The sequence below is a fragment of the Heptranchias perlo genome, chromosome 5, assembly GCF_035084215.1.
Source record: "Heptranchias perlo isolate sHepPer1 chromosome 5, sHepPer1.hap1, whole genome shotgun sequence".
Taxonomy (NCBI): Eukaryota; Metazoa; Chordata; class Chondrichthyes; order Hexanchiformes; family Hexanchidae; genus Heptranchias; species Heptranchias perlo.
Window position 1 is genome coordinate 50,968,159 of NC_090329.1, and position 18,040 is coordinate 50,986,198.

The 18,040-nt window shown below is 42.9% G+C and overlaps 1 protein-coding gene across 1 annotated transcript in view; it reads left to right on the forward strand.

Moving 5' to 3' along the window:
* LOC137321744 (protein LYRIC-like) overlaps positions 1–18,040 on the forward strand; it is an 87,730-nt gene that overhangs the window by 34,871 nt on the left and 34,819 nt on the right. The window contains exons 4-5 of the mRNA XM_067984347.1: positions 472–645; positions 12,951–13,187. Coding sequence (XP_067840448.1) covers positions 472–645; positions 12,951–13,187 — 411 coding nt within the window. The remainder of the gene's footprint in view (positions 1–471; positions 646–12,950; positions 13,188–18,040) is intronic.

Consider the following 18,040-nt stretch of genomic DNA (forward strand, 5'->3'; position numbering starts at 1 on the left):
AAGGAAGGTAGAAAAGACCCGAAAACATAACCGAGACAACAGTAAACACATTTTAGATTTTGTAATAATGACAAAACTTACAACTTGGTTGGATTTTCTGCCCTCCCTTTATCATTAGCAGTGACAAACAATGACCTAAATTGGTGGTGGTCACTTACATATTGTAAGACACTTGTTAGCAGCAGTAGATGAAAATGCTGCTAAATGTTATGTAGGTAGAATTATCATTAGAGGTAACTGTTACTTGTATCAAATGTCCATTCTCTTGTTATGACAACCTTGAATGCAACAAATCTATCATATCCAAGTTGGTTTATACATTTGTGATGCAGACTTTTTGAATAATTTTTTTTGTGCCCACATCACAACATTCCCTGCACATCAAAATTAATTCATTTTATGAAGCATTGAGATGTTTCAACATGATAAACGCTGTATAAATATAAGTTTTATTCTTTTATTATTTTCTAGGAGACTGGGTTACAAAAATCAGCAATCGAGAGAAGCGGCAGTTGAGAAAGGAGCGCCAAAAGAAGAAGTGTGACGTGACCGGTTTCTTCGATCCTAGCTTTCCTTTCTATTCCGATGGAAGCAGGACTGCTTCAAGAACAGCTAAGGACAACAGAGGCTCAGATGATCAAGAAGGTATCACAAAACGCTACCACTGATCTATATTGCATATGTAGGTTGAAGTTTATAAAACATGTACAAAAAACAAATTGGGCGTTTTTTTAAAAAAGGATGCCATTAGGCTTTCTCTGCTCCGCTTATTTTCCAGTTATGGCAGAAAGCCTTCATTGAAATGTTTTAATTTACTGTCAGCGGCAAAACTCAGGAGCAGGTGCTGATTAACAATGTCCCATCCCAATTTACATTTAAACAACCACCAAAGAAGTTTGCTATTAGTGCTTGTCAGGGACCATAATGTACGGTGAACATCTAAAAATTCCCCCAATTTTCCTTTAAATCAGCTGGATTTTGATTTTTAAATCTGCAGAATTGGTTAATATAAGGACAGCGATCTTTTCAAACATGTTAGACATTTAGGTATTAACATATTGTTTAAGGCAAACTTGCTTTTTTCAGACACCTAATAATTAGTCCAATTATTGAGTGCTTAAGGGTTGACTTTCCGTGGGGATCTCCCGATCGTCCACCATAACTTCAGTGGAAAATCCGCGGAAATCTCAGAGGAACGGCATAAACGCCAGTTATGCTTTTTCTCCAGGGCTTGCACGGATCTTCCGCCGAAGTTATGGTGGACAATCGGGAGAACCCCAGCGGAAATTCAACCCCCTAATAATATTTAAATTTTCAAACTGCACCTGTAACCTTTTTTGTAAATTATTTTTCATTATTTTTACTCCTCCTGTGGTTTCCCAACCAGGAACAGCCTCCATAAATGCTGCTCTATTTTTGTGCACTAGGAGCTGTGTAGGAGCTGCCCAGGTTGACGGTGCTTTCATTTTTCTTACCCTTCCGTGGAAAACCATTAACTTCCACTTGGGTGTCTCTCTACTGTGTCATAGTTGAGATCAGGAACGTAACATCCAAAGAATTACAGACACAAAATGTTATTTTCCAATACATTATACCACAATGCTCCAGAAAGGAGGCTCCAGATTTTTGAAGCTTCTTATTTTAACATAAAATGAGAGAAAGCGTTTTTGCTGTTATAGGTGTGTTACAGGTGATTGAGGTAGGTGGCATTCCAGTATAAGGTGCGTGCTCACACTCATGATTCTCTGCTTGGATGTTAGGTACTAACCAACAGGGAGAGGTTTGCCACCTTCCAGGAAATGCCGAATAGTATGGGGGCAACAGTAGAAGGTAAATAAAAATGAAAAAATGGCAGTGGAGGTTTGACCTATTCACCAGTGCACTAACATTTGGCAGTCTAAAGCTGACACTGATGCAAATTCTTTCTTTAACGTATGTTGGTGCAGGCATCAATGCAGCAATCTCTGCCTTCCCCCATATCTTTTTATGGTACTACAAAATGTACACACTATGGGCTTGATTTTGCTGGGAAATTGCGGGTGCGTTGGGGGCGGGGGAGCTCCGAAAATCGGGGAAATCCCGTTTGGGTTCACAACCCGGCTCCAATCCGCAGACTTCTGGGTTCCCCACTGACGTGTCTGGGTGCGCGCGCGCCTCCCGAATGCAGTTAAGACATTGTTGAGATAGTTTAAGGAGCTGAATTACTTAATTTTCTCCACTTTGAGGCAGGGGTGCGATTTTGAAGCATCCCCAGTGTGTTTCCCGTGCTGTGGGAAACACTCCATGTTGCAGCAGACGTTAGAAGCAGCCAGTGAGACATTCAAATGCTTATTTGACAGATGGGGAGAAAAGGTCACATATTGCAGCAGGGCATGCCGTTCTTTCAGACAAAGTTTTGGCTGCAAGATCTTTGATTTTTCACTGCAAATTCTTACTTTCCACTCAAAGTTCTTCTGTTCAAACATACTTAACTACTATGCGGACCCCCTCAAACTCACACCATTAGGATGGGGGGGCGGCATGTCTGCATTCACCACGACATCTGAGGATGAGCAACATCACCAGCCTCGCCAGGCACGGCAACCACATCCGCCACTTGGAGCTCCAAAACATATTGCTGCACCACAGGCACCTGCACAAGAGCACAGAGGGCAAAAACAGAGAGGGGCACCGCTTAAGGAGGCCCCATACACATCTGCCATCCACATTGAGGAGGTGGAAGAGGATGAGGAGGATGAGGAACCCATGGGCAGAGCAATGGCTCACCTGGCTGCTCATGAGGCCAGGGGGTCACTGATATGTGAACGGTTCTCCTAACATCAGAAAGTGTGATCAGTCCAGTCCTCACACCACCTGAAAAGAGCAGCGCCCATACCAGCCACCCCCACCCCTCCCTGCACAAAACAATCCTGAAACTACACATACACCCACTGTAAAGGGACCCAGTGGGTGGCATCAAGTGTCACCGTTCATGGCGAACCTCATGAAAGGGCCCTATCACAAAAGCCAGTCAAGAATGGCCAAGACGTGGCAGTAGTGGTGACAATCATAATATTTAATGTGAGTTGAACAAAAAGCTAATATAAATGAAAAATGTGACCAACCTTCAAACACCCTTGTGCATACCCTTCGTGCTTAGAAAACCTTCGCCTTTCTCTTCCATTTACTTCTTCGTGGTGCATACCCTGTGGCTGCAGCAGAGGTAGTGGCAGGTTGCTCAGATTCATGCCCTGACTGCTTAGATGCTTTGGGCCTTCGCCCATTGAGTTTTGGAGCCTGTGAGGGCCCCTCCAACGACTTCTCCACCTGCACCTGTGCAGGGGCAGATGCGGCCACCTGGAGAGGAGGCAGCATTGCGGGTACTGGTTGAGAGTGGGGCAACGGGTGAGACGTGGGAGCGCTTTGAGTGGCTTCCGCACTTCCATGTCCCCTTTCGCCATCATCCCTCCCCTGGGCCAGCCCCACATCACTCCTACCACTCTGCTGGACAACAGTTTGGAGGACATGTGTGAAGTCTTGTAAGGCCAGTGCTAGTGTATCCGCCTGCCTGTTTAAGGCGGCAGAATGTTGTTCACTATGCGTCCGAACGGCCATTGTCAGGGCCTGAATGGACTCATTTATGAGCCATGCTTGAAGTCAATGGAAGCTAGCCTTCTCCCCATCGCAGACATTCCCGCACTTACCCATGACAATATCTCAGAGTTGCTCACGTCACTGTGACACTATCTCAGAGATGCCCTCATGTCCCTGTGACACTATCTCAGAGAGTTGCTCACGTCCCTGTGACATTATCTCATAGATTCTCTCCCATACCTGTGCCACCATTCCACTCATGCAGGAGTTGGACTCCTCCATCCTCTGCACTATTGTGAAGAGTGCGCATGGCACCTGTTCCAGCACCTCACAAATGTCCCTTGATCATTCTCCTTTTAAGGGATGACCTCCGGGGTTCAGCATCTGCGTCCAAATGAGCAGAGTCTGGAGAGGAGTGCTCCCACCGACACGGACTCTCCATAGCTGCCCCTGCCACCACTGTCTGCTCATGCTCATGTGTGTGGTATCTCACCAGGTGCCAACCCAACTAACTGAGGACTAGGACCCACCGAGGTGTGAGTATCTGCGCTGGTGGATGGCTTGCTAAGATGTGATGTTGCACCCTCAGTTGCCGGCACGTCCTCTGTGGAATCGCCCTTTGCCGTCACAGCAGTCGCTGAAGGCCCTGGAAGAGGACATAAGGCAATATTTAGCATCATCACAGATGTGTCATGTTGCGATGAGCATACTGAGTTGCTGAAGATGGGTGCCAGTCGCGACATTCCCGATGGACAGGCACTCAAGGGTTCGGCTGAGCAGCAGCGCCTCCTGCTCCGCGTCAGTGAGGACACCGATTTGTTGTGGTCCCCCTCCGGTCCTCGCCCTCTCCCGTGCATTCTGAGCTCTCTTCTCCTATAAGGGGAGAAAGTACAGACGCGTGAGTGAGTGATGGTGAAGTGGCTAACCAATGAATGCGTTGGTTTGGGTGCGGCTGACCGTGAAAGAGATCCATCAGAGGGTGAGCATGAGACAGAGCCATGACATTAGATGAGGATTGGGTTGAGTGGTAGTGGTGGGATGACTAATGGAGAGGTGAGGAAGTGCAGGTAAGTTGAGGATGAGTCTTAAGTGGGTGTGAGGAGTGATGTGATAGAGTAGTGTTGGCAGTGCAGAATGAATTGGGGGATGGGGGCGATGATGTGGAAGGCAAAATGTAGGAGAATCAGTAAGTGTACTCACTTTGGCTGACCTAGTTAGGTCATTGAAGCGCTTCCTGCACTGGATCCAGGTGCAGGAGATGTTGCTGCTGCTGGTGACCTCCTCTGCCAACTCGAGCCAGGCCTTCTTGGTGGCAGAGGCAGGTCACTTCCTCCCGTCCACCAGGTAAAACAGATCCCTCTTCCTCCTCACTCCGTGTGCAGTCTGCCCGCTGCGCAGCTTTCGGACGGCAAACCCGGAAGCCTCGTTAAGTGGCACCAATTGACTCGCGATCGCATGGGGAATAGACATTTTTTAATGGGCGGGTTACCCACACACCCAATCACGCACCCACTGCCATCCTGCCTTCACTCTAATATTGGGGCCTATATATCGATGCGCTTCAATTTCTTCAAGCCAAACATTGGAAAGACTGAAGACATCGTCTCTGTCCCCACCACAAACTCTGTACTGTTGCTAATGATTCTATCACCTTCCTTAAGTCACCATCTCATGCTGAACCAAACTGTTTGCAACCTCAGTATCCTATTCGACTTCAGTATCCAGCTGAACTTCCGGTCCCATATCCTCCCTATCACAAAGACTGCCTACTTCCACCTCTAACATCATCACTTTCTCCCCTACATCCTCGGGCCTTATAAAGGGTGCAGAAGAGATTTACTAGGATGATTCCAGGGATGAGGGACTTTAGTTACGTGGATAGTCTGGAGAAACTGGGGTTCTTCTCCTTGGAACGGAGAAGGTTGCGAGGAGATTTCATAGAGGTATTCAAAATCATGAAGGGTCTACACAGAGTAGATAGAGAGAAACTGTTCCCATTGGCGGAAGGGTCAAGGACCAGAGGACATAGATTTAAGATGATTGGCAAAAGAATCAAAGAGCCAGACATGAGGAAAAACTTTTTTACACAGCGAGTGGCTGGGATCTGGAATGCACTGCCCAGGGGGCGTTGTTGGAGGCAGATTCAATCATGGCCTTCAAAAAGGAACTGGATAAGTACTTGAAAGGAAAAAAATTGCAGGGCTACGTAGAAAGGGCAGGGGAGTGGGACTAGCTGGATTGCTCTTGCATAGAGCCGGCGCGGACTCGATCGGCCGAATGGCCTCCTTCCTTGCTGTAACCTTTCTATGATTCTATCAACCCATTTGCTTCTGAAACGCTCATTCATTCCTTTGTTATCTCCAGACTCAGCTATTCCAATGCACTCCTGGCCGGCCTCCCATCCTCCGCCCTCCGTAAACTTAGACTCATCCAAACCTTTGCTGCTTGTATCCTATCCCTTACCAAGTTCCACTTGCTCATCGCCCATGTCCTAGCAGACCTACATTGGCTGCCAGTCCCCCAGTGCCTTAAATTTAAAATTTGCATGCATATGTTAAAACCCTTTATAGTTTTGCTCCTCCCTATCTCTGTATACTCCTCCAGCGCTATAAAGCGCTCTGAAACTCTCTGTTTCTCTGACTCTGTCCTCTTGTCCAGCCCTCTCCCTTCACCCCACTATGTGGCTACGCCCTCAACCACGCATGCCCATGCTCTGGAATTCCCTCTCTAAACCCTTCTGCCTTTCCACTTCCTCCTGTTCCATTAAGACCCTCCTTAAAACTCACCTCTTTGACAAGCTTGTAATCACGCCGCCTAATATCTCCTTCCTTGGCACAGCATCCATCCATTACGATTCTGTGAAGCACCTTGGGATGTTCTTCTACTTTAAAGGCGTTATATAAATGCAAGTTTGGTAAATGAAGGACGCTGACTTTGGAATAAGATGTGTTCCTGATGACAAGGCAAGTGTACTAGGCGGTCCCAGAGTTTATCCCTGTAGCTTCGTAAACATCTGTTTGCCTGAAATAACCTTGTAGAACACAGATGCTATAATTAGCACAGCGCCAACTAGAAGCAAAGTGGAACAGTTTTTTCATAACCAAAATATAACTTTTTCATTACCAAAATACAAATTCTCAGCAAGCAAGTGAATGGGTTTGTACTGGATTTGTTTTCATAATAAGACTCCTCATTTAGAATGTATTGGGTTGGAATTCGATGGGATGGGCATATCTTTAGTGTAAGACTCAATTAAGCTACTAAACAGTTAGAAATATTAAAAATGTTTAGAACAGTTTTTGGATAAAAACAAAGCCATGTCCAAGATAAATTGTTTGGGATCTTTTGCCTTGCAGATTTGTTCGGGTGTTTCAGAGCCTGCAATGTTGGATTAGACTGAGGGATGAAATCCTATAACTGCAGGCCTGAAGCTGAGTTGGCTGATGATAATGTAATAAATAGCTGCGGCTGTCATGTACTGTATTCCGATCTGGATTGCGACTGGCTGAAATATAATCCTCTAATACATGCAGTGTTTGCACTGTTCCACGAATGGTTACATGTAGAGGTCAACGGTTTGATGTAAATGATGCCAAAGGAAAGTACCAGGGCTGGGGGCGAGCATGTATCCCTAGAGTAGTACAAAATACCCACAAAAGAATCTATTACTAGATAGCACAAAGTCGAACATTACTGTCAGGGTAAACATTTTTTTAAAACTGAATACCGGGAATCTGAAATTTAAAAAAATGAAATATAGGAGAGGCACAGCAAGTCAGTCAGCATCTGACAGAGAAAGACTGGTTAACCTTTCAGCTGAGATTCTTCATCGGCTGTGATAAATACTTAACTGTTCAAATTTGATGGTGGACCCTTGTAATGCATTAACCTGCCTTCCTCTTTCATATGCTGCGTATCTGCAGAATTTTCTATTGTTATTACAATTTTCTATTGTAAGTAGTCACAGATAATACTCGCACCAACTCCAGCACTACACTCAGGGTGAGCACTTTCAGGTAAAGTTTTGGCCACTGGTTAATGGTCAGTTTTGTAACCAAACTCATCCCTGCTGAAGCTCTCTCTGAGGAGCCCAGGAGTCATATATTTTACTGCAGCATTTTCAGTGGAGTGCACTCTGTAGGGTACAAGGATCACTGTAGAGAGTGTCTGCTGGGCAGCATTGAGTTTGATGGTATTCCAGATTATTAAAATAATAAAACTGAACTGGAATAAGTTTCAAAACAAGTAGTCGGCTTGTGATCTATCTTAATAAATGGAAATGCTAATAAAGTCACTGCTGTCCGATGGCATTCCCCGTGTGAATCTTCCTGTACTGTGTCATTGGAGCGTGTCCATGCTGTAAGCTTTTTATTAAGATGTATGACTGCTGGGCTTTACAGAAGAGCCTTTCGGCAGAGGAGAGTAATAAAATAAAAGGGCTGATTTTGATACCCACAGTTCAGGACTGATACAGGATGAGTTACATGTAGGCACTCACCCTGACACTAATTGTTCTCCTTTCCATTGATCTGTGGTGCCAGCCCATAGTTTTAATACTGCATAGAGCAACACAAAAGAAAACCTGAGACTGCCATGTACTAATGAAATGTGTTATAGCTTTTTACACTGCCATGTTTGCCATTTTGTAAGCAATATTGGGCAGGATTGTCTACATGAAGCCCCTATTAAATTAAAGAGCATTAGTGCCATTATGCCCTGGCTGCATCACCCTGTTTGTGGTTATATTTGTATTGACTTTAAACCCTTTCTGTGTTGTAAATAGAATTATTTATCTGTGACACTTAAAGCACTGATCCATGTTGAATCATGTTGTATTTATATGTTGTGGTGTTAACTAAGTACTGCCGCTAACAATTGTGCTACAGTTTTACTTTTTTTATACCAACACTGGCTCATATTTGCACTGGTAAGCTGTATTATTATGGTAAAATCTGCACTAAAAAGTAGAATCCTCTTCCACTTGAGGTCCCTTTCCTACCATGCACCATTCACTATCTGTTAGGGTGAACAGGAGACCCTTGGAACCTCTACTAATGTTGCTGTGTTAGGAGGACTGATAGGAGGTGGCTGATTTGGCTTCCTTTTTTGTGAGAATTGCCTTGCATTCGTTCAGCACCTCCCCAATAAACTGAGCCAAGGCTGAACTCTAACCGTGTGGAGAATCTCGGGCATAAGCACATTTCGTACCACTCCATGTCGGTGCACCATAGAGTCTTGCTATCTTTATATCTGGCATTTATCAAACTTGGGATTTTACCAGTCACCACATTAGTAAAATTTAACGTGTGTTTGGAGTAGCCATAAAAACAAATGTAAAGAAACTTAGAGAACAGACCTAAGTACTTCCTATAAAGCAGCAGTGTGACAGCTACAAAAATGGATAGTACAATTACAGTAGTGCAAGGTATAAAACATTATGCACTGTATAACAACTTCACATATTTCCTCATTTACAATGTTATCAAAAACATAAACTCCTTGAAATAATGTATTTCAAGTGTACAAGAATATGTCATGTCTGTCATCAAGAGATGATAAATATCTGCACTTATGAAGCTGGCAATGACCCACTTGTGACCGCTTCATTTCGGAGTATTCCCATCAGTGTCATTCGTGGAAATGTTCATTAATTCTCACTGCAGCTCAGGCCTGCCCTCTTTATATTTCACACTTCCTTCCAATTCTGCTTATTGGTTTTCTGCTAAAATAGTTTGTAACACGAGCTGTCGTTGTGGTCAGCTCGACTAATCAAAATAACCACTCCAGGCCAGCAGAAGAAAGAAACCCAACCAATGATGAACAGCTCCAACGGGGCACATCATGGCAAAGGGCAAGCAGCAATCCAACCTTTCTTTCATACTTTAAAAAATCCCAATTAAATTTCCTCAAAGACTCTTCTTATCCAAAGACAAGAAGTCCAACTTCCTTAACCTTTCTTAATGATTTAATTTTTTGATTGCCTCTTTCCCTCTCGAGCAATAATATTTTTCCAATGATTAGGTGAGGAGAACGGTACACATTACCACAGCCTCTTTTGATTTATATTCTGTTACCTTCCTAATGCAATCCAGTATCTTGTTTCTTTTTTTCAGCAAAGCATTCGTAAAATGGTAGGATGAAAAGTAGGGTTTGTGAGTGTTTTTTGATCGTTGGGAGCACTTTACTTCCTTGGTTACTGAATAGTGGTAGATGTTTGTTAAATAAATATATAAATGTGAAGTACATCTGCCTGTATTGTGTGATGTATGTACGGCGTTTTCTGCTGAGATTAGTGCATGTGGCCAAGAAGCTGTGTCGCCATTAGCCATACCTGTGGCTAGTCAGCAATTTCTATTGGACAGCACTGTTTTAAGAGAAGTAGAGAATAAACCCAATAAAGTATTTAACTCCTTCCCAACAGAATAGCTAGGAAAGAGCTAGGACGAGCACAACCGTGAATGCAATGGCATGTGCATGGAGGGTTAAAGTAGCATGCTAGTGTTTGAGATAACATCTGGAGATTGACATAATTCCAAAGAGAACACTTAAATGGTCTGAGATACAACATTTAAAGTCTTTTTCCCAAGACCTATAGTTCCCCTGGGAGGTTGGGTTGGCCAGCCAACCATCACTTCATATAACTTTAATAGAAAATGCATTTCCTTGATGTTGTCGTGCATGAAGGTCCAGTAACTCACTTTAGGTGGAGGGGGAAATGAGCTTTTGTTCAACAACTCCTTTGAGAGCTGTTATTAAATTGAAGACCTAGCAGTGAAAAGAATAGCTGCGGAGGATGATTATGGATACTGTGATTACAAAATTGATAACAACAGTCATAGGCACCATACTCTTTGTTTGAACCTAAATATAGCTTTATGTCACTGAAAGTTTTAACAGATACTTATCTTTTTGCTCTCTGCCTTCAATATTCAAAATTGAGGCTATGTCACTGTAGGCAAATGTTGACTGGAGGCCAGGTGCCTCCCAGTGAAGAATTAACCCTAAACTATTCTCATGCACCTCTGATTCCCTGGATTAGAGAGGAATTGATGGAGATCTGGCATGAGATGGCCTACTTCCCCTCTCAGTCGCAGTTGCTGGATGGTAAAGAAAAGGGGAGGGGGGAGAAAATGAGTTAGGAAAAATAATCCATAAAGTACAGTTGTAGATCTGTGTTGACAAAAAAATGTGGTTGTATGCTGCAACTGTAAAATAAATATAGCAAAGTATTGACTGCTGTTATTCAAAGTGTAACACCAATCATATTTAGTTGCACTCAGATTCCCACACACACAAACATAGGAACAGGAGTAGGCCATTCAGCCCCTTGAGCCTGTTACGTCATTCAGTTAGATCAAGTCTGATCTGTACCTCAACTCCATTTACCCGCCTTTGATCCATATCCCTTGATACCCATACCTAACAAAAATCTGTCGATCTCAGTCTTGAAAATTTCAATGAATCCAGCATCCACCCTTTTGGGTGACAGAATTCCAGATTTCTACTAACGTTTGTGTGAAAAAATGCTTCTTGATTTCACTCCTGAATGGCCTAACTCTAATTTTAAGATTGTGCCCCCTTGTTCTGGATTCCCCCACCAGAGGAATTAGCTTATCTGTATCTATTCTCTCGAATCTTTTTATCATTTTAAACACCTCAATTAGATCACTTCTCAACCTTCTAAACTCAAGGAAATACAAGCCAAGTTTCTGCAACCTGTCTTCCTAATTTAACCCATTAATCTGAATCTGTGCTGTACCCCTCCAAAGCCAATGTGTCCTTCCTCAGGTGCAATGCCCAAAACTAAACACAGTAGTCCAAATGGGATCTGACCAAGGCTCTACAACTAAAGCATCACTTCCCTTTGTATTCCAGCCCCCTTGAGATATAGCCTTTTTGATTACTTTTTGTACCTGTGCACTAGCTTTTAGTGACCTGGACACCCTTGGACACCTTTGCTCCTCCACATTTCCTAGTCTCTCGCCATTAAGAAAATATTCTGATTTTTCTTTCTTCGATCCAAAATGGATGATCTCACACTTCCCCACATTGAACTCCATCTGCCACAATTTTGCCCACTCACTTAATCTGACTGTCCTTTTGTAACTTCCTGCTCTCATCTGCAAACTTGGATATACAACTCTCTATTCCTTCATCCAAATCATTGATATACATGGTGAAAAGCTGAGGCCCCAGTATATATCCTTGGGAACACCACTTGTCACATCCTGCCAATCAGAATAAATTCCCTTTATCCCTACTCTCTCTATCCTACCTCCCAACCAATGACCAACCCATGTTACAAGGTTACCTGCAAATAGTTGGGATAAACTGATGTGACAAAAGTCTCCTCCTTGTGCTGGGGATTAGGAGTCCAAGTGAGATAACTTTGGGTAGTCTCAATATGGTTCCTAGTTAGTCTGCATTTATTTTTGCTAGAACCTTATCAAATGCCTTCTGGAAGTCCATTTAGACAACATCCATAGACATTCCCCTGTCCACCATGTTAGTGACCTCAAAAAATTCAACTAAATTAGTCAGATATGACCTACCATTCACAAATCCATGCTGACTCTCTTTGATCAACTCAGGCTTGTTCAAATGCTCAGTCATTCTGTCCCTGATGATAGAGCCCAGTAACTTCCTAACAACTGATGTTAAACTGACAGGTCTGTAGTTTCCTGGTTTCTCTCTCCTTTCTTACACACACTTCCCTCATTTGTGGTCGCTCAGAAGTTTTCCATTTTCCCAATGTGGTAGGTCATACAATGTTTTTAAACTGGCAAAGACCCTAAATCAGCTCGAAAGTTTAAATACTCTTAAATACCCTGCCAAGGTTGTTCTAATTTTGAAGGCAGAAACCCACATTTTTTGTACTCCCATCATCTTGTGCGATAAAACTAATCCAAGAGGTTTTTTTTTAATGACCATGAAGCAGAAAGTGAGCAGATCTGTCAACACTGGGCATATCTGAGGTATGAGATTTTTAATAGTTAGTCAGACATGAAGTGAAAGCACAAACATGCAGCAGGTTTGCACCTCTCGAAGCTATATAAAAGAATTGTTCTGAGAACACTTCTTTTACTGTTGCTTTCCAGGAAAAGGATCCAGTCAATATCAGCGTTGGCGATGATGGAAAATGTGTAGCTCTGTAGTATCTCAGATTTACCTGGAATATTTACATGTTGGCATTAAGTTCACTCATTCACAATTTGATATGCACTGCAAAAACAATATTTTTTGAAATTATACATCTGTGCCTTGAACTGAATTGTGAATAATTGTGATTTATAAATAACTGTAAAAGAGACTGAAAAATGTTGCAGGTTCTATAATAGATGATATTTAACCTGCTACTGTCTTTTCATTTTTTCCAGAGATCATTACGTGGAACACTCCACCTGCTTTTCTAGGTGATACAGTGTCCGGCTGGAATGAGGCAACTGACAAAGCCAGCGGTTGGCAGTTTACAGGGGGAGGAGATGTGGCCTGGGGACTCTCAGACAGACCAATGGCTACCTCAGGCTGGGGAGTAATGGCTAAGGACTTGAGCAGCAGTGGGGTTGACTGGGATACTGTAGATTCTGTCGAGCAGGACATCTTTGCCAACATAGGTCAGTATCCTTAAAGTTGTTTGTAAATGCAGTAAGAGCTAGGGACTGGATGATGCAGTTGATTAAAATACAGCCCAGACAGGCAGTATAAACTGATGTGACAAAAGTCTCCTCCTTGTGCTGGGGATTAGGAGCCTAAGTGAGATAAGTATAGGCAGTCTCAATACCGTTCCTTGTTAGTATGATTCCCCATGCACAAAACTATCTATAATTCAACAATAAATTGTCCGTAGGTGGATTGAAAGTGGAAATCTTACACTGGGTGCAATGAAACCTCTGAGGTTGGAGTTAAAGCACATTGTTGGAGCACTGAGAGGAATTTACCAAACCCATGTTAAACCTGACATGGGGCTGCCACTGACAAAACCAACCTAGCTGGTACTTTACAAAGAGGGAGAGCAGGAGATGCCACTACTGTGGCCTGGGGACTGTCAGACAGTCCGATGGCTGCCTCAGGATGGGACAGAAATATATTCAATGCCAAGCAGTGACTTTAGTAAGGACAAAATTCACCTGCCTTGGGATGTTTTATTTTGTTAAAGGTATTATATAAATGCAAGTTGTTGATTCAGTCTTCTGCCATTGTTGGATAGTGATGTGTGCAGTAATTGTTCCATTAAATACATAATTTCTTTTTGGCCTGTTAAACCCGATGGTCTATTTGCCTACCAAAAAAAAAGTGACCAAAGGATTTTCATCCTAGTTTCTTTTTCTGAGAAGCTTTCAAGAGGAATTGTTTATATCACTTTCTAATTTGTCAGTATCTGCTGTTGGAATTTTGTGCAGAAGTTGGGATTTGTGAGAAAGAATGGATGAGAGAAAGGAGGCAGGTAAAGGAGACCTAGCTGGGCAACAAAAGAAGCCAAAATTTGGAGAAGAAGGGTAGAGAGGAAAGGGAGAAAACACAAGTGAGAGTGGGGGAAGCTGGGGAAGAAGAGAAATTCTAAGGGAAGCTGGGAGTTGTATAGTTAGAGATGTATTATGCAAAGATGCTGCTACCCCTGCTTTCTAAAGTAGGTGAAGTTTTTCTTTAATATTATCATTGTAGGTACAACACAGGAGGAGGCCATTCAGCCCATCGTGCCTGTGAAGGCTCTTTGAAAGGGCTATCCAATTAGTCCCATTTCCCTGCTCTTTCCCCATAGCCTTGTAATTTTTTTCTCTTCAAGTATTTATCCAATTCCCTTTTGAAAGTTACTATTGAATCTGCTTCCACCACCCTTTCAGGCAGTGCATTCCAGATCATTACAACTCACTGTGTAAAAAAATGTTTTCTCATGTCGGCTCTGGCTTTTTTACCGATCACCATAAATCTTTGTCTTCTGGTTACCGACCGTTCTGCTATTGGTGACAGTTTCTCCTTATTTACTCTATCAAAACCGTACATGACTCTATCAAATCTCCCCTTAACCTTCTCTGTTCTAAGGAGAATAACCCCAGTTTCTCCAGTCTCGCCAGATGACTGAAGTCCCTCATCCCTGGTACCATTCTAGTAAATCTCTTCTGCATCCTCTCTAAGGCCTTGACATCCTTCCTAAAGTCTTGTGCCCAGAATTCAAGACAGTACTCCAGCTGAGGCCTAACCAGTGTTTTATAAAGGTTTAACATAACTTCCTTGCTTTTGTACTCTATGCCTCTATTATAAAGCCTAGGATCCGAAATGCTTTTTTAACAGCCTTCTCAGCTTATCCTGCCACCTTCAAAGATTTGTGTATGTGCACCCACAGGTCTCTCTGTTCCTGCACCCCCTTTAAAATTGTACCATTTAGTTAATATTGCCTCTCCTCATTCTTCCTACCAAAATGTATCACTTCACACTTCTCTGCGTTAAATTTCATCTGCCATGTGTCTGCCCGTTTCACCAGTCTGTCTATGTCCCCTGATGTCTGTTACTGTCCTCCACATTGTTTACTACATTTCCAAGTTTTGTGTCGTCTGTAAAGTTTGAAATTATACCCTCTATACCCAAGTCCAGGTCATTGTCATATATCAAAAAGAGCAGTGGTCCTAATACTGACCCCTGGGGAACACCACTGCATACTTCCCTCCAGTCTGAAAAACAACCGTTCACCACTACTCTCTGCTTTCTGTCCCTTAGCCAATTGTGTATCCACGCTGCCACTGTCCCTTTAACCCTATGGCTTTCATTTTGCTAACAAGTCTATTATTTGGTATTTTATCAAATGCCTTTTGAAAGTCCATATACAGAACATCAACCGCACTACCCTCATCAACCCTCTTCGTTGCTTCATCAAAGAACTCAGTCAAGTTAGTCAAACTTGATAGAGTTTTTTGAAGAGGTAACAGAGAGGGTAGATGAGGGCAATGCAGTTGATGTGGTGAATGTGGATTTTCAAAAATCGTTTGATAAAGTAGCACATGGTAGGCTTGCTATTAGATTGCAGCCCATGGAATAAAGGGGACAACAGCAACATGGATACAGAATTGGCTAAATGACAGGAAACAGAGAGTAGTGGTGAACGGTTGTTTTTCGTACTGGAGGGAGGTGTGCAGTGGTGTTCCCCAGGGTTTGGTGCTGGGACCACTGCTTTTCTTGATATATATTAATGACTTGGACTTGGGACTACAAGGCACAATTTCAAAATTTGCGGATAGCACAAAACTTGGAAGGGTAGTCAATAGTGAGGAGGATAGTGATAGACTTCAAGAGGATATAGACACTCTGGTGGCATGGGTGAACACGTAGCAGACAAAGTTTAACGCAGAAAAATGCAAGGTAATACATTTCGGTAGGAAAAATGAGGCGAGGCAATATAAACTAGAGAGCACAATTCTAAAAGGGGTGAAGGAACAAAGGGATATGGGGGTTTATGTGCATAAATTGTTGAAGGTGGCAGGGCAGGTTGAGAAAGCGGTTAAAAAAGCATACAGGCTCCTGGGCTTTATAAATAGAGGCATAGAGTACAAAAGCAAGGAAGTCATGATGAACCTTTATAAAACACTGGTTCGACCACAACTGGAGTATTGTGTCCAGTCCTGGGCACCGTACTTTAGGAAGGATGTGAAGGCCTTAAAGAGGGTGCAGAAGAGATTTACTAGAATGATTCCAGGGATGAGGGACTTAAATTAGGCGGATAGACTGGAGAAGCTGGGGTTGTTCTTCTTGGAACAGAGAAGGTTGAGAGGATATTTGATAGAGATGTTCAAAATCATGAAGGGTCTAGACAGAATGGATAGAGAGAAACTGTTCCCATTGGCGGAAGGGTCAAGAACCAGAGGGCATAGATTTAAGGTGATTGGCAAAAGAACCAAAGGTGATATGAGGAAAATCTTTTTTACACAGTGAGTGGTTAGGATCTGGAATGCACTGCCCGAGGGAGTGGTGAAGGCAGATTCAATCATGGCCTTCAAAAGGGAACTGGATGAGTACTTGAAACGAAAAAATGTGCAGGACTACAGGGATAGGACGGGGCAATGGGACTAGATGGATTGCTTATGCTAATAGAGCTGGCGCGGACTCGATGGGCAGAATGGCCTCCATCCTGCTGTAACCTTCTATGATTCTATGAAACATGATTTTCTTTTAACAAATCCGTGCTGACTTTCATTTATTAGCCCATTCTTTTCCAAGTGCCAATTAATTTTGTCCCGGATTATTATCTCTAAAAATGACCCCACCACCGAAGTTAGGCTGACCGGCCTGTAATTGCCAGGTTTATCCCTCAGCCCTGTTCTAAACAAGGGTGTGACATTTGCAATCCTTCAGTAATCCGGCACTGTCCCCATATCTAAGGAGGATTGGGAGATTGTGGCCCGAGCCTCCACAATTTCCACCCTTACTTCCCTCAGTAACCTAGGATGCATCCCATCTGGACCAGGTGACTTTTCTACTTTGAGTACTGCCAATCTTTTAAGTACCTCCTCTTTATCTATTTTTATCCTATCCTGTATCGCTCCTTTACTGTTACAATGGCAGCATCCTCTTCTCTAGTGAAGATGGATGCGAAGTATTCATTTCTTACCTCAGTCATGTCCTCTGCCTCCACAAGAAGATCTCCTTTCTTATCCCCAATCGGTCCCACCCTTCCTTTGACTACCCTTTTACTATTTATATGATTATAAAAGACTTATGGATTCCCTTTTCTGTTAGCCACTAATCTATTCTCATACTCTCTCTTTGCCCCTCGTATACCTTTTTTTAGATCTCCTCTGTACTTCCTATATTCAGCCTGATTCTCTACTGTATTATGAACCTTACATTTGTCATAAGCCTCCTTTATGTTTCATTTTAATCTCTATATCTTTAGTCATCCAGGGAACTCTAGCTTTGGATGTCCTTTCTTTCCCCCTCATAGAAATGTGCCTATAATATACCCAAACCATTTCCTTCTTGAAGGCCTCCCATTGTTCAATTACTGTTTTGCCTGCCAATTTTTGATTCCAATCCACCTGGGCAAGATCACTTTTTAACTCACTGAAATTAGCCCTCCTCCAGTTTAATATTTTCACATTTGATTGTTCCTGTCCTTTTCCATAACTATTCTAAACCTAATGATATTATGATCAGAGTTCCCCAAATGCTCCCCCACTGAAACATGCTCCACTTGCTCCACTTCATTCCCCAGAACTAGATCCAGTAGCATAATATCTTCTCTATTCTTCCTTAATTCTAACCAAATAGATTCTGTCTTTGACCCCCTCAGCTATATAATTCCTTTCCAGTGCTATAATAGTTTCTCTGATTAATACTGCCACCCCACCTCCTTTCTTTCCTTCCTTAGCTTTCCTGAATAGATTGTAGCCAGAAATATTAGGTGCCCAATCCTCCCCTTCTTTGAGCCAGGTCTCTGTTATTGGCACCATATCATAGTCCCATTTGGCTACTAGAGCCT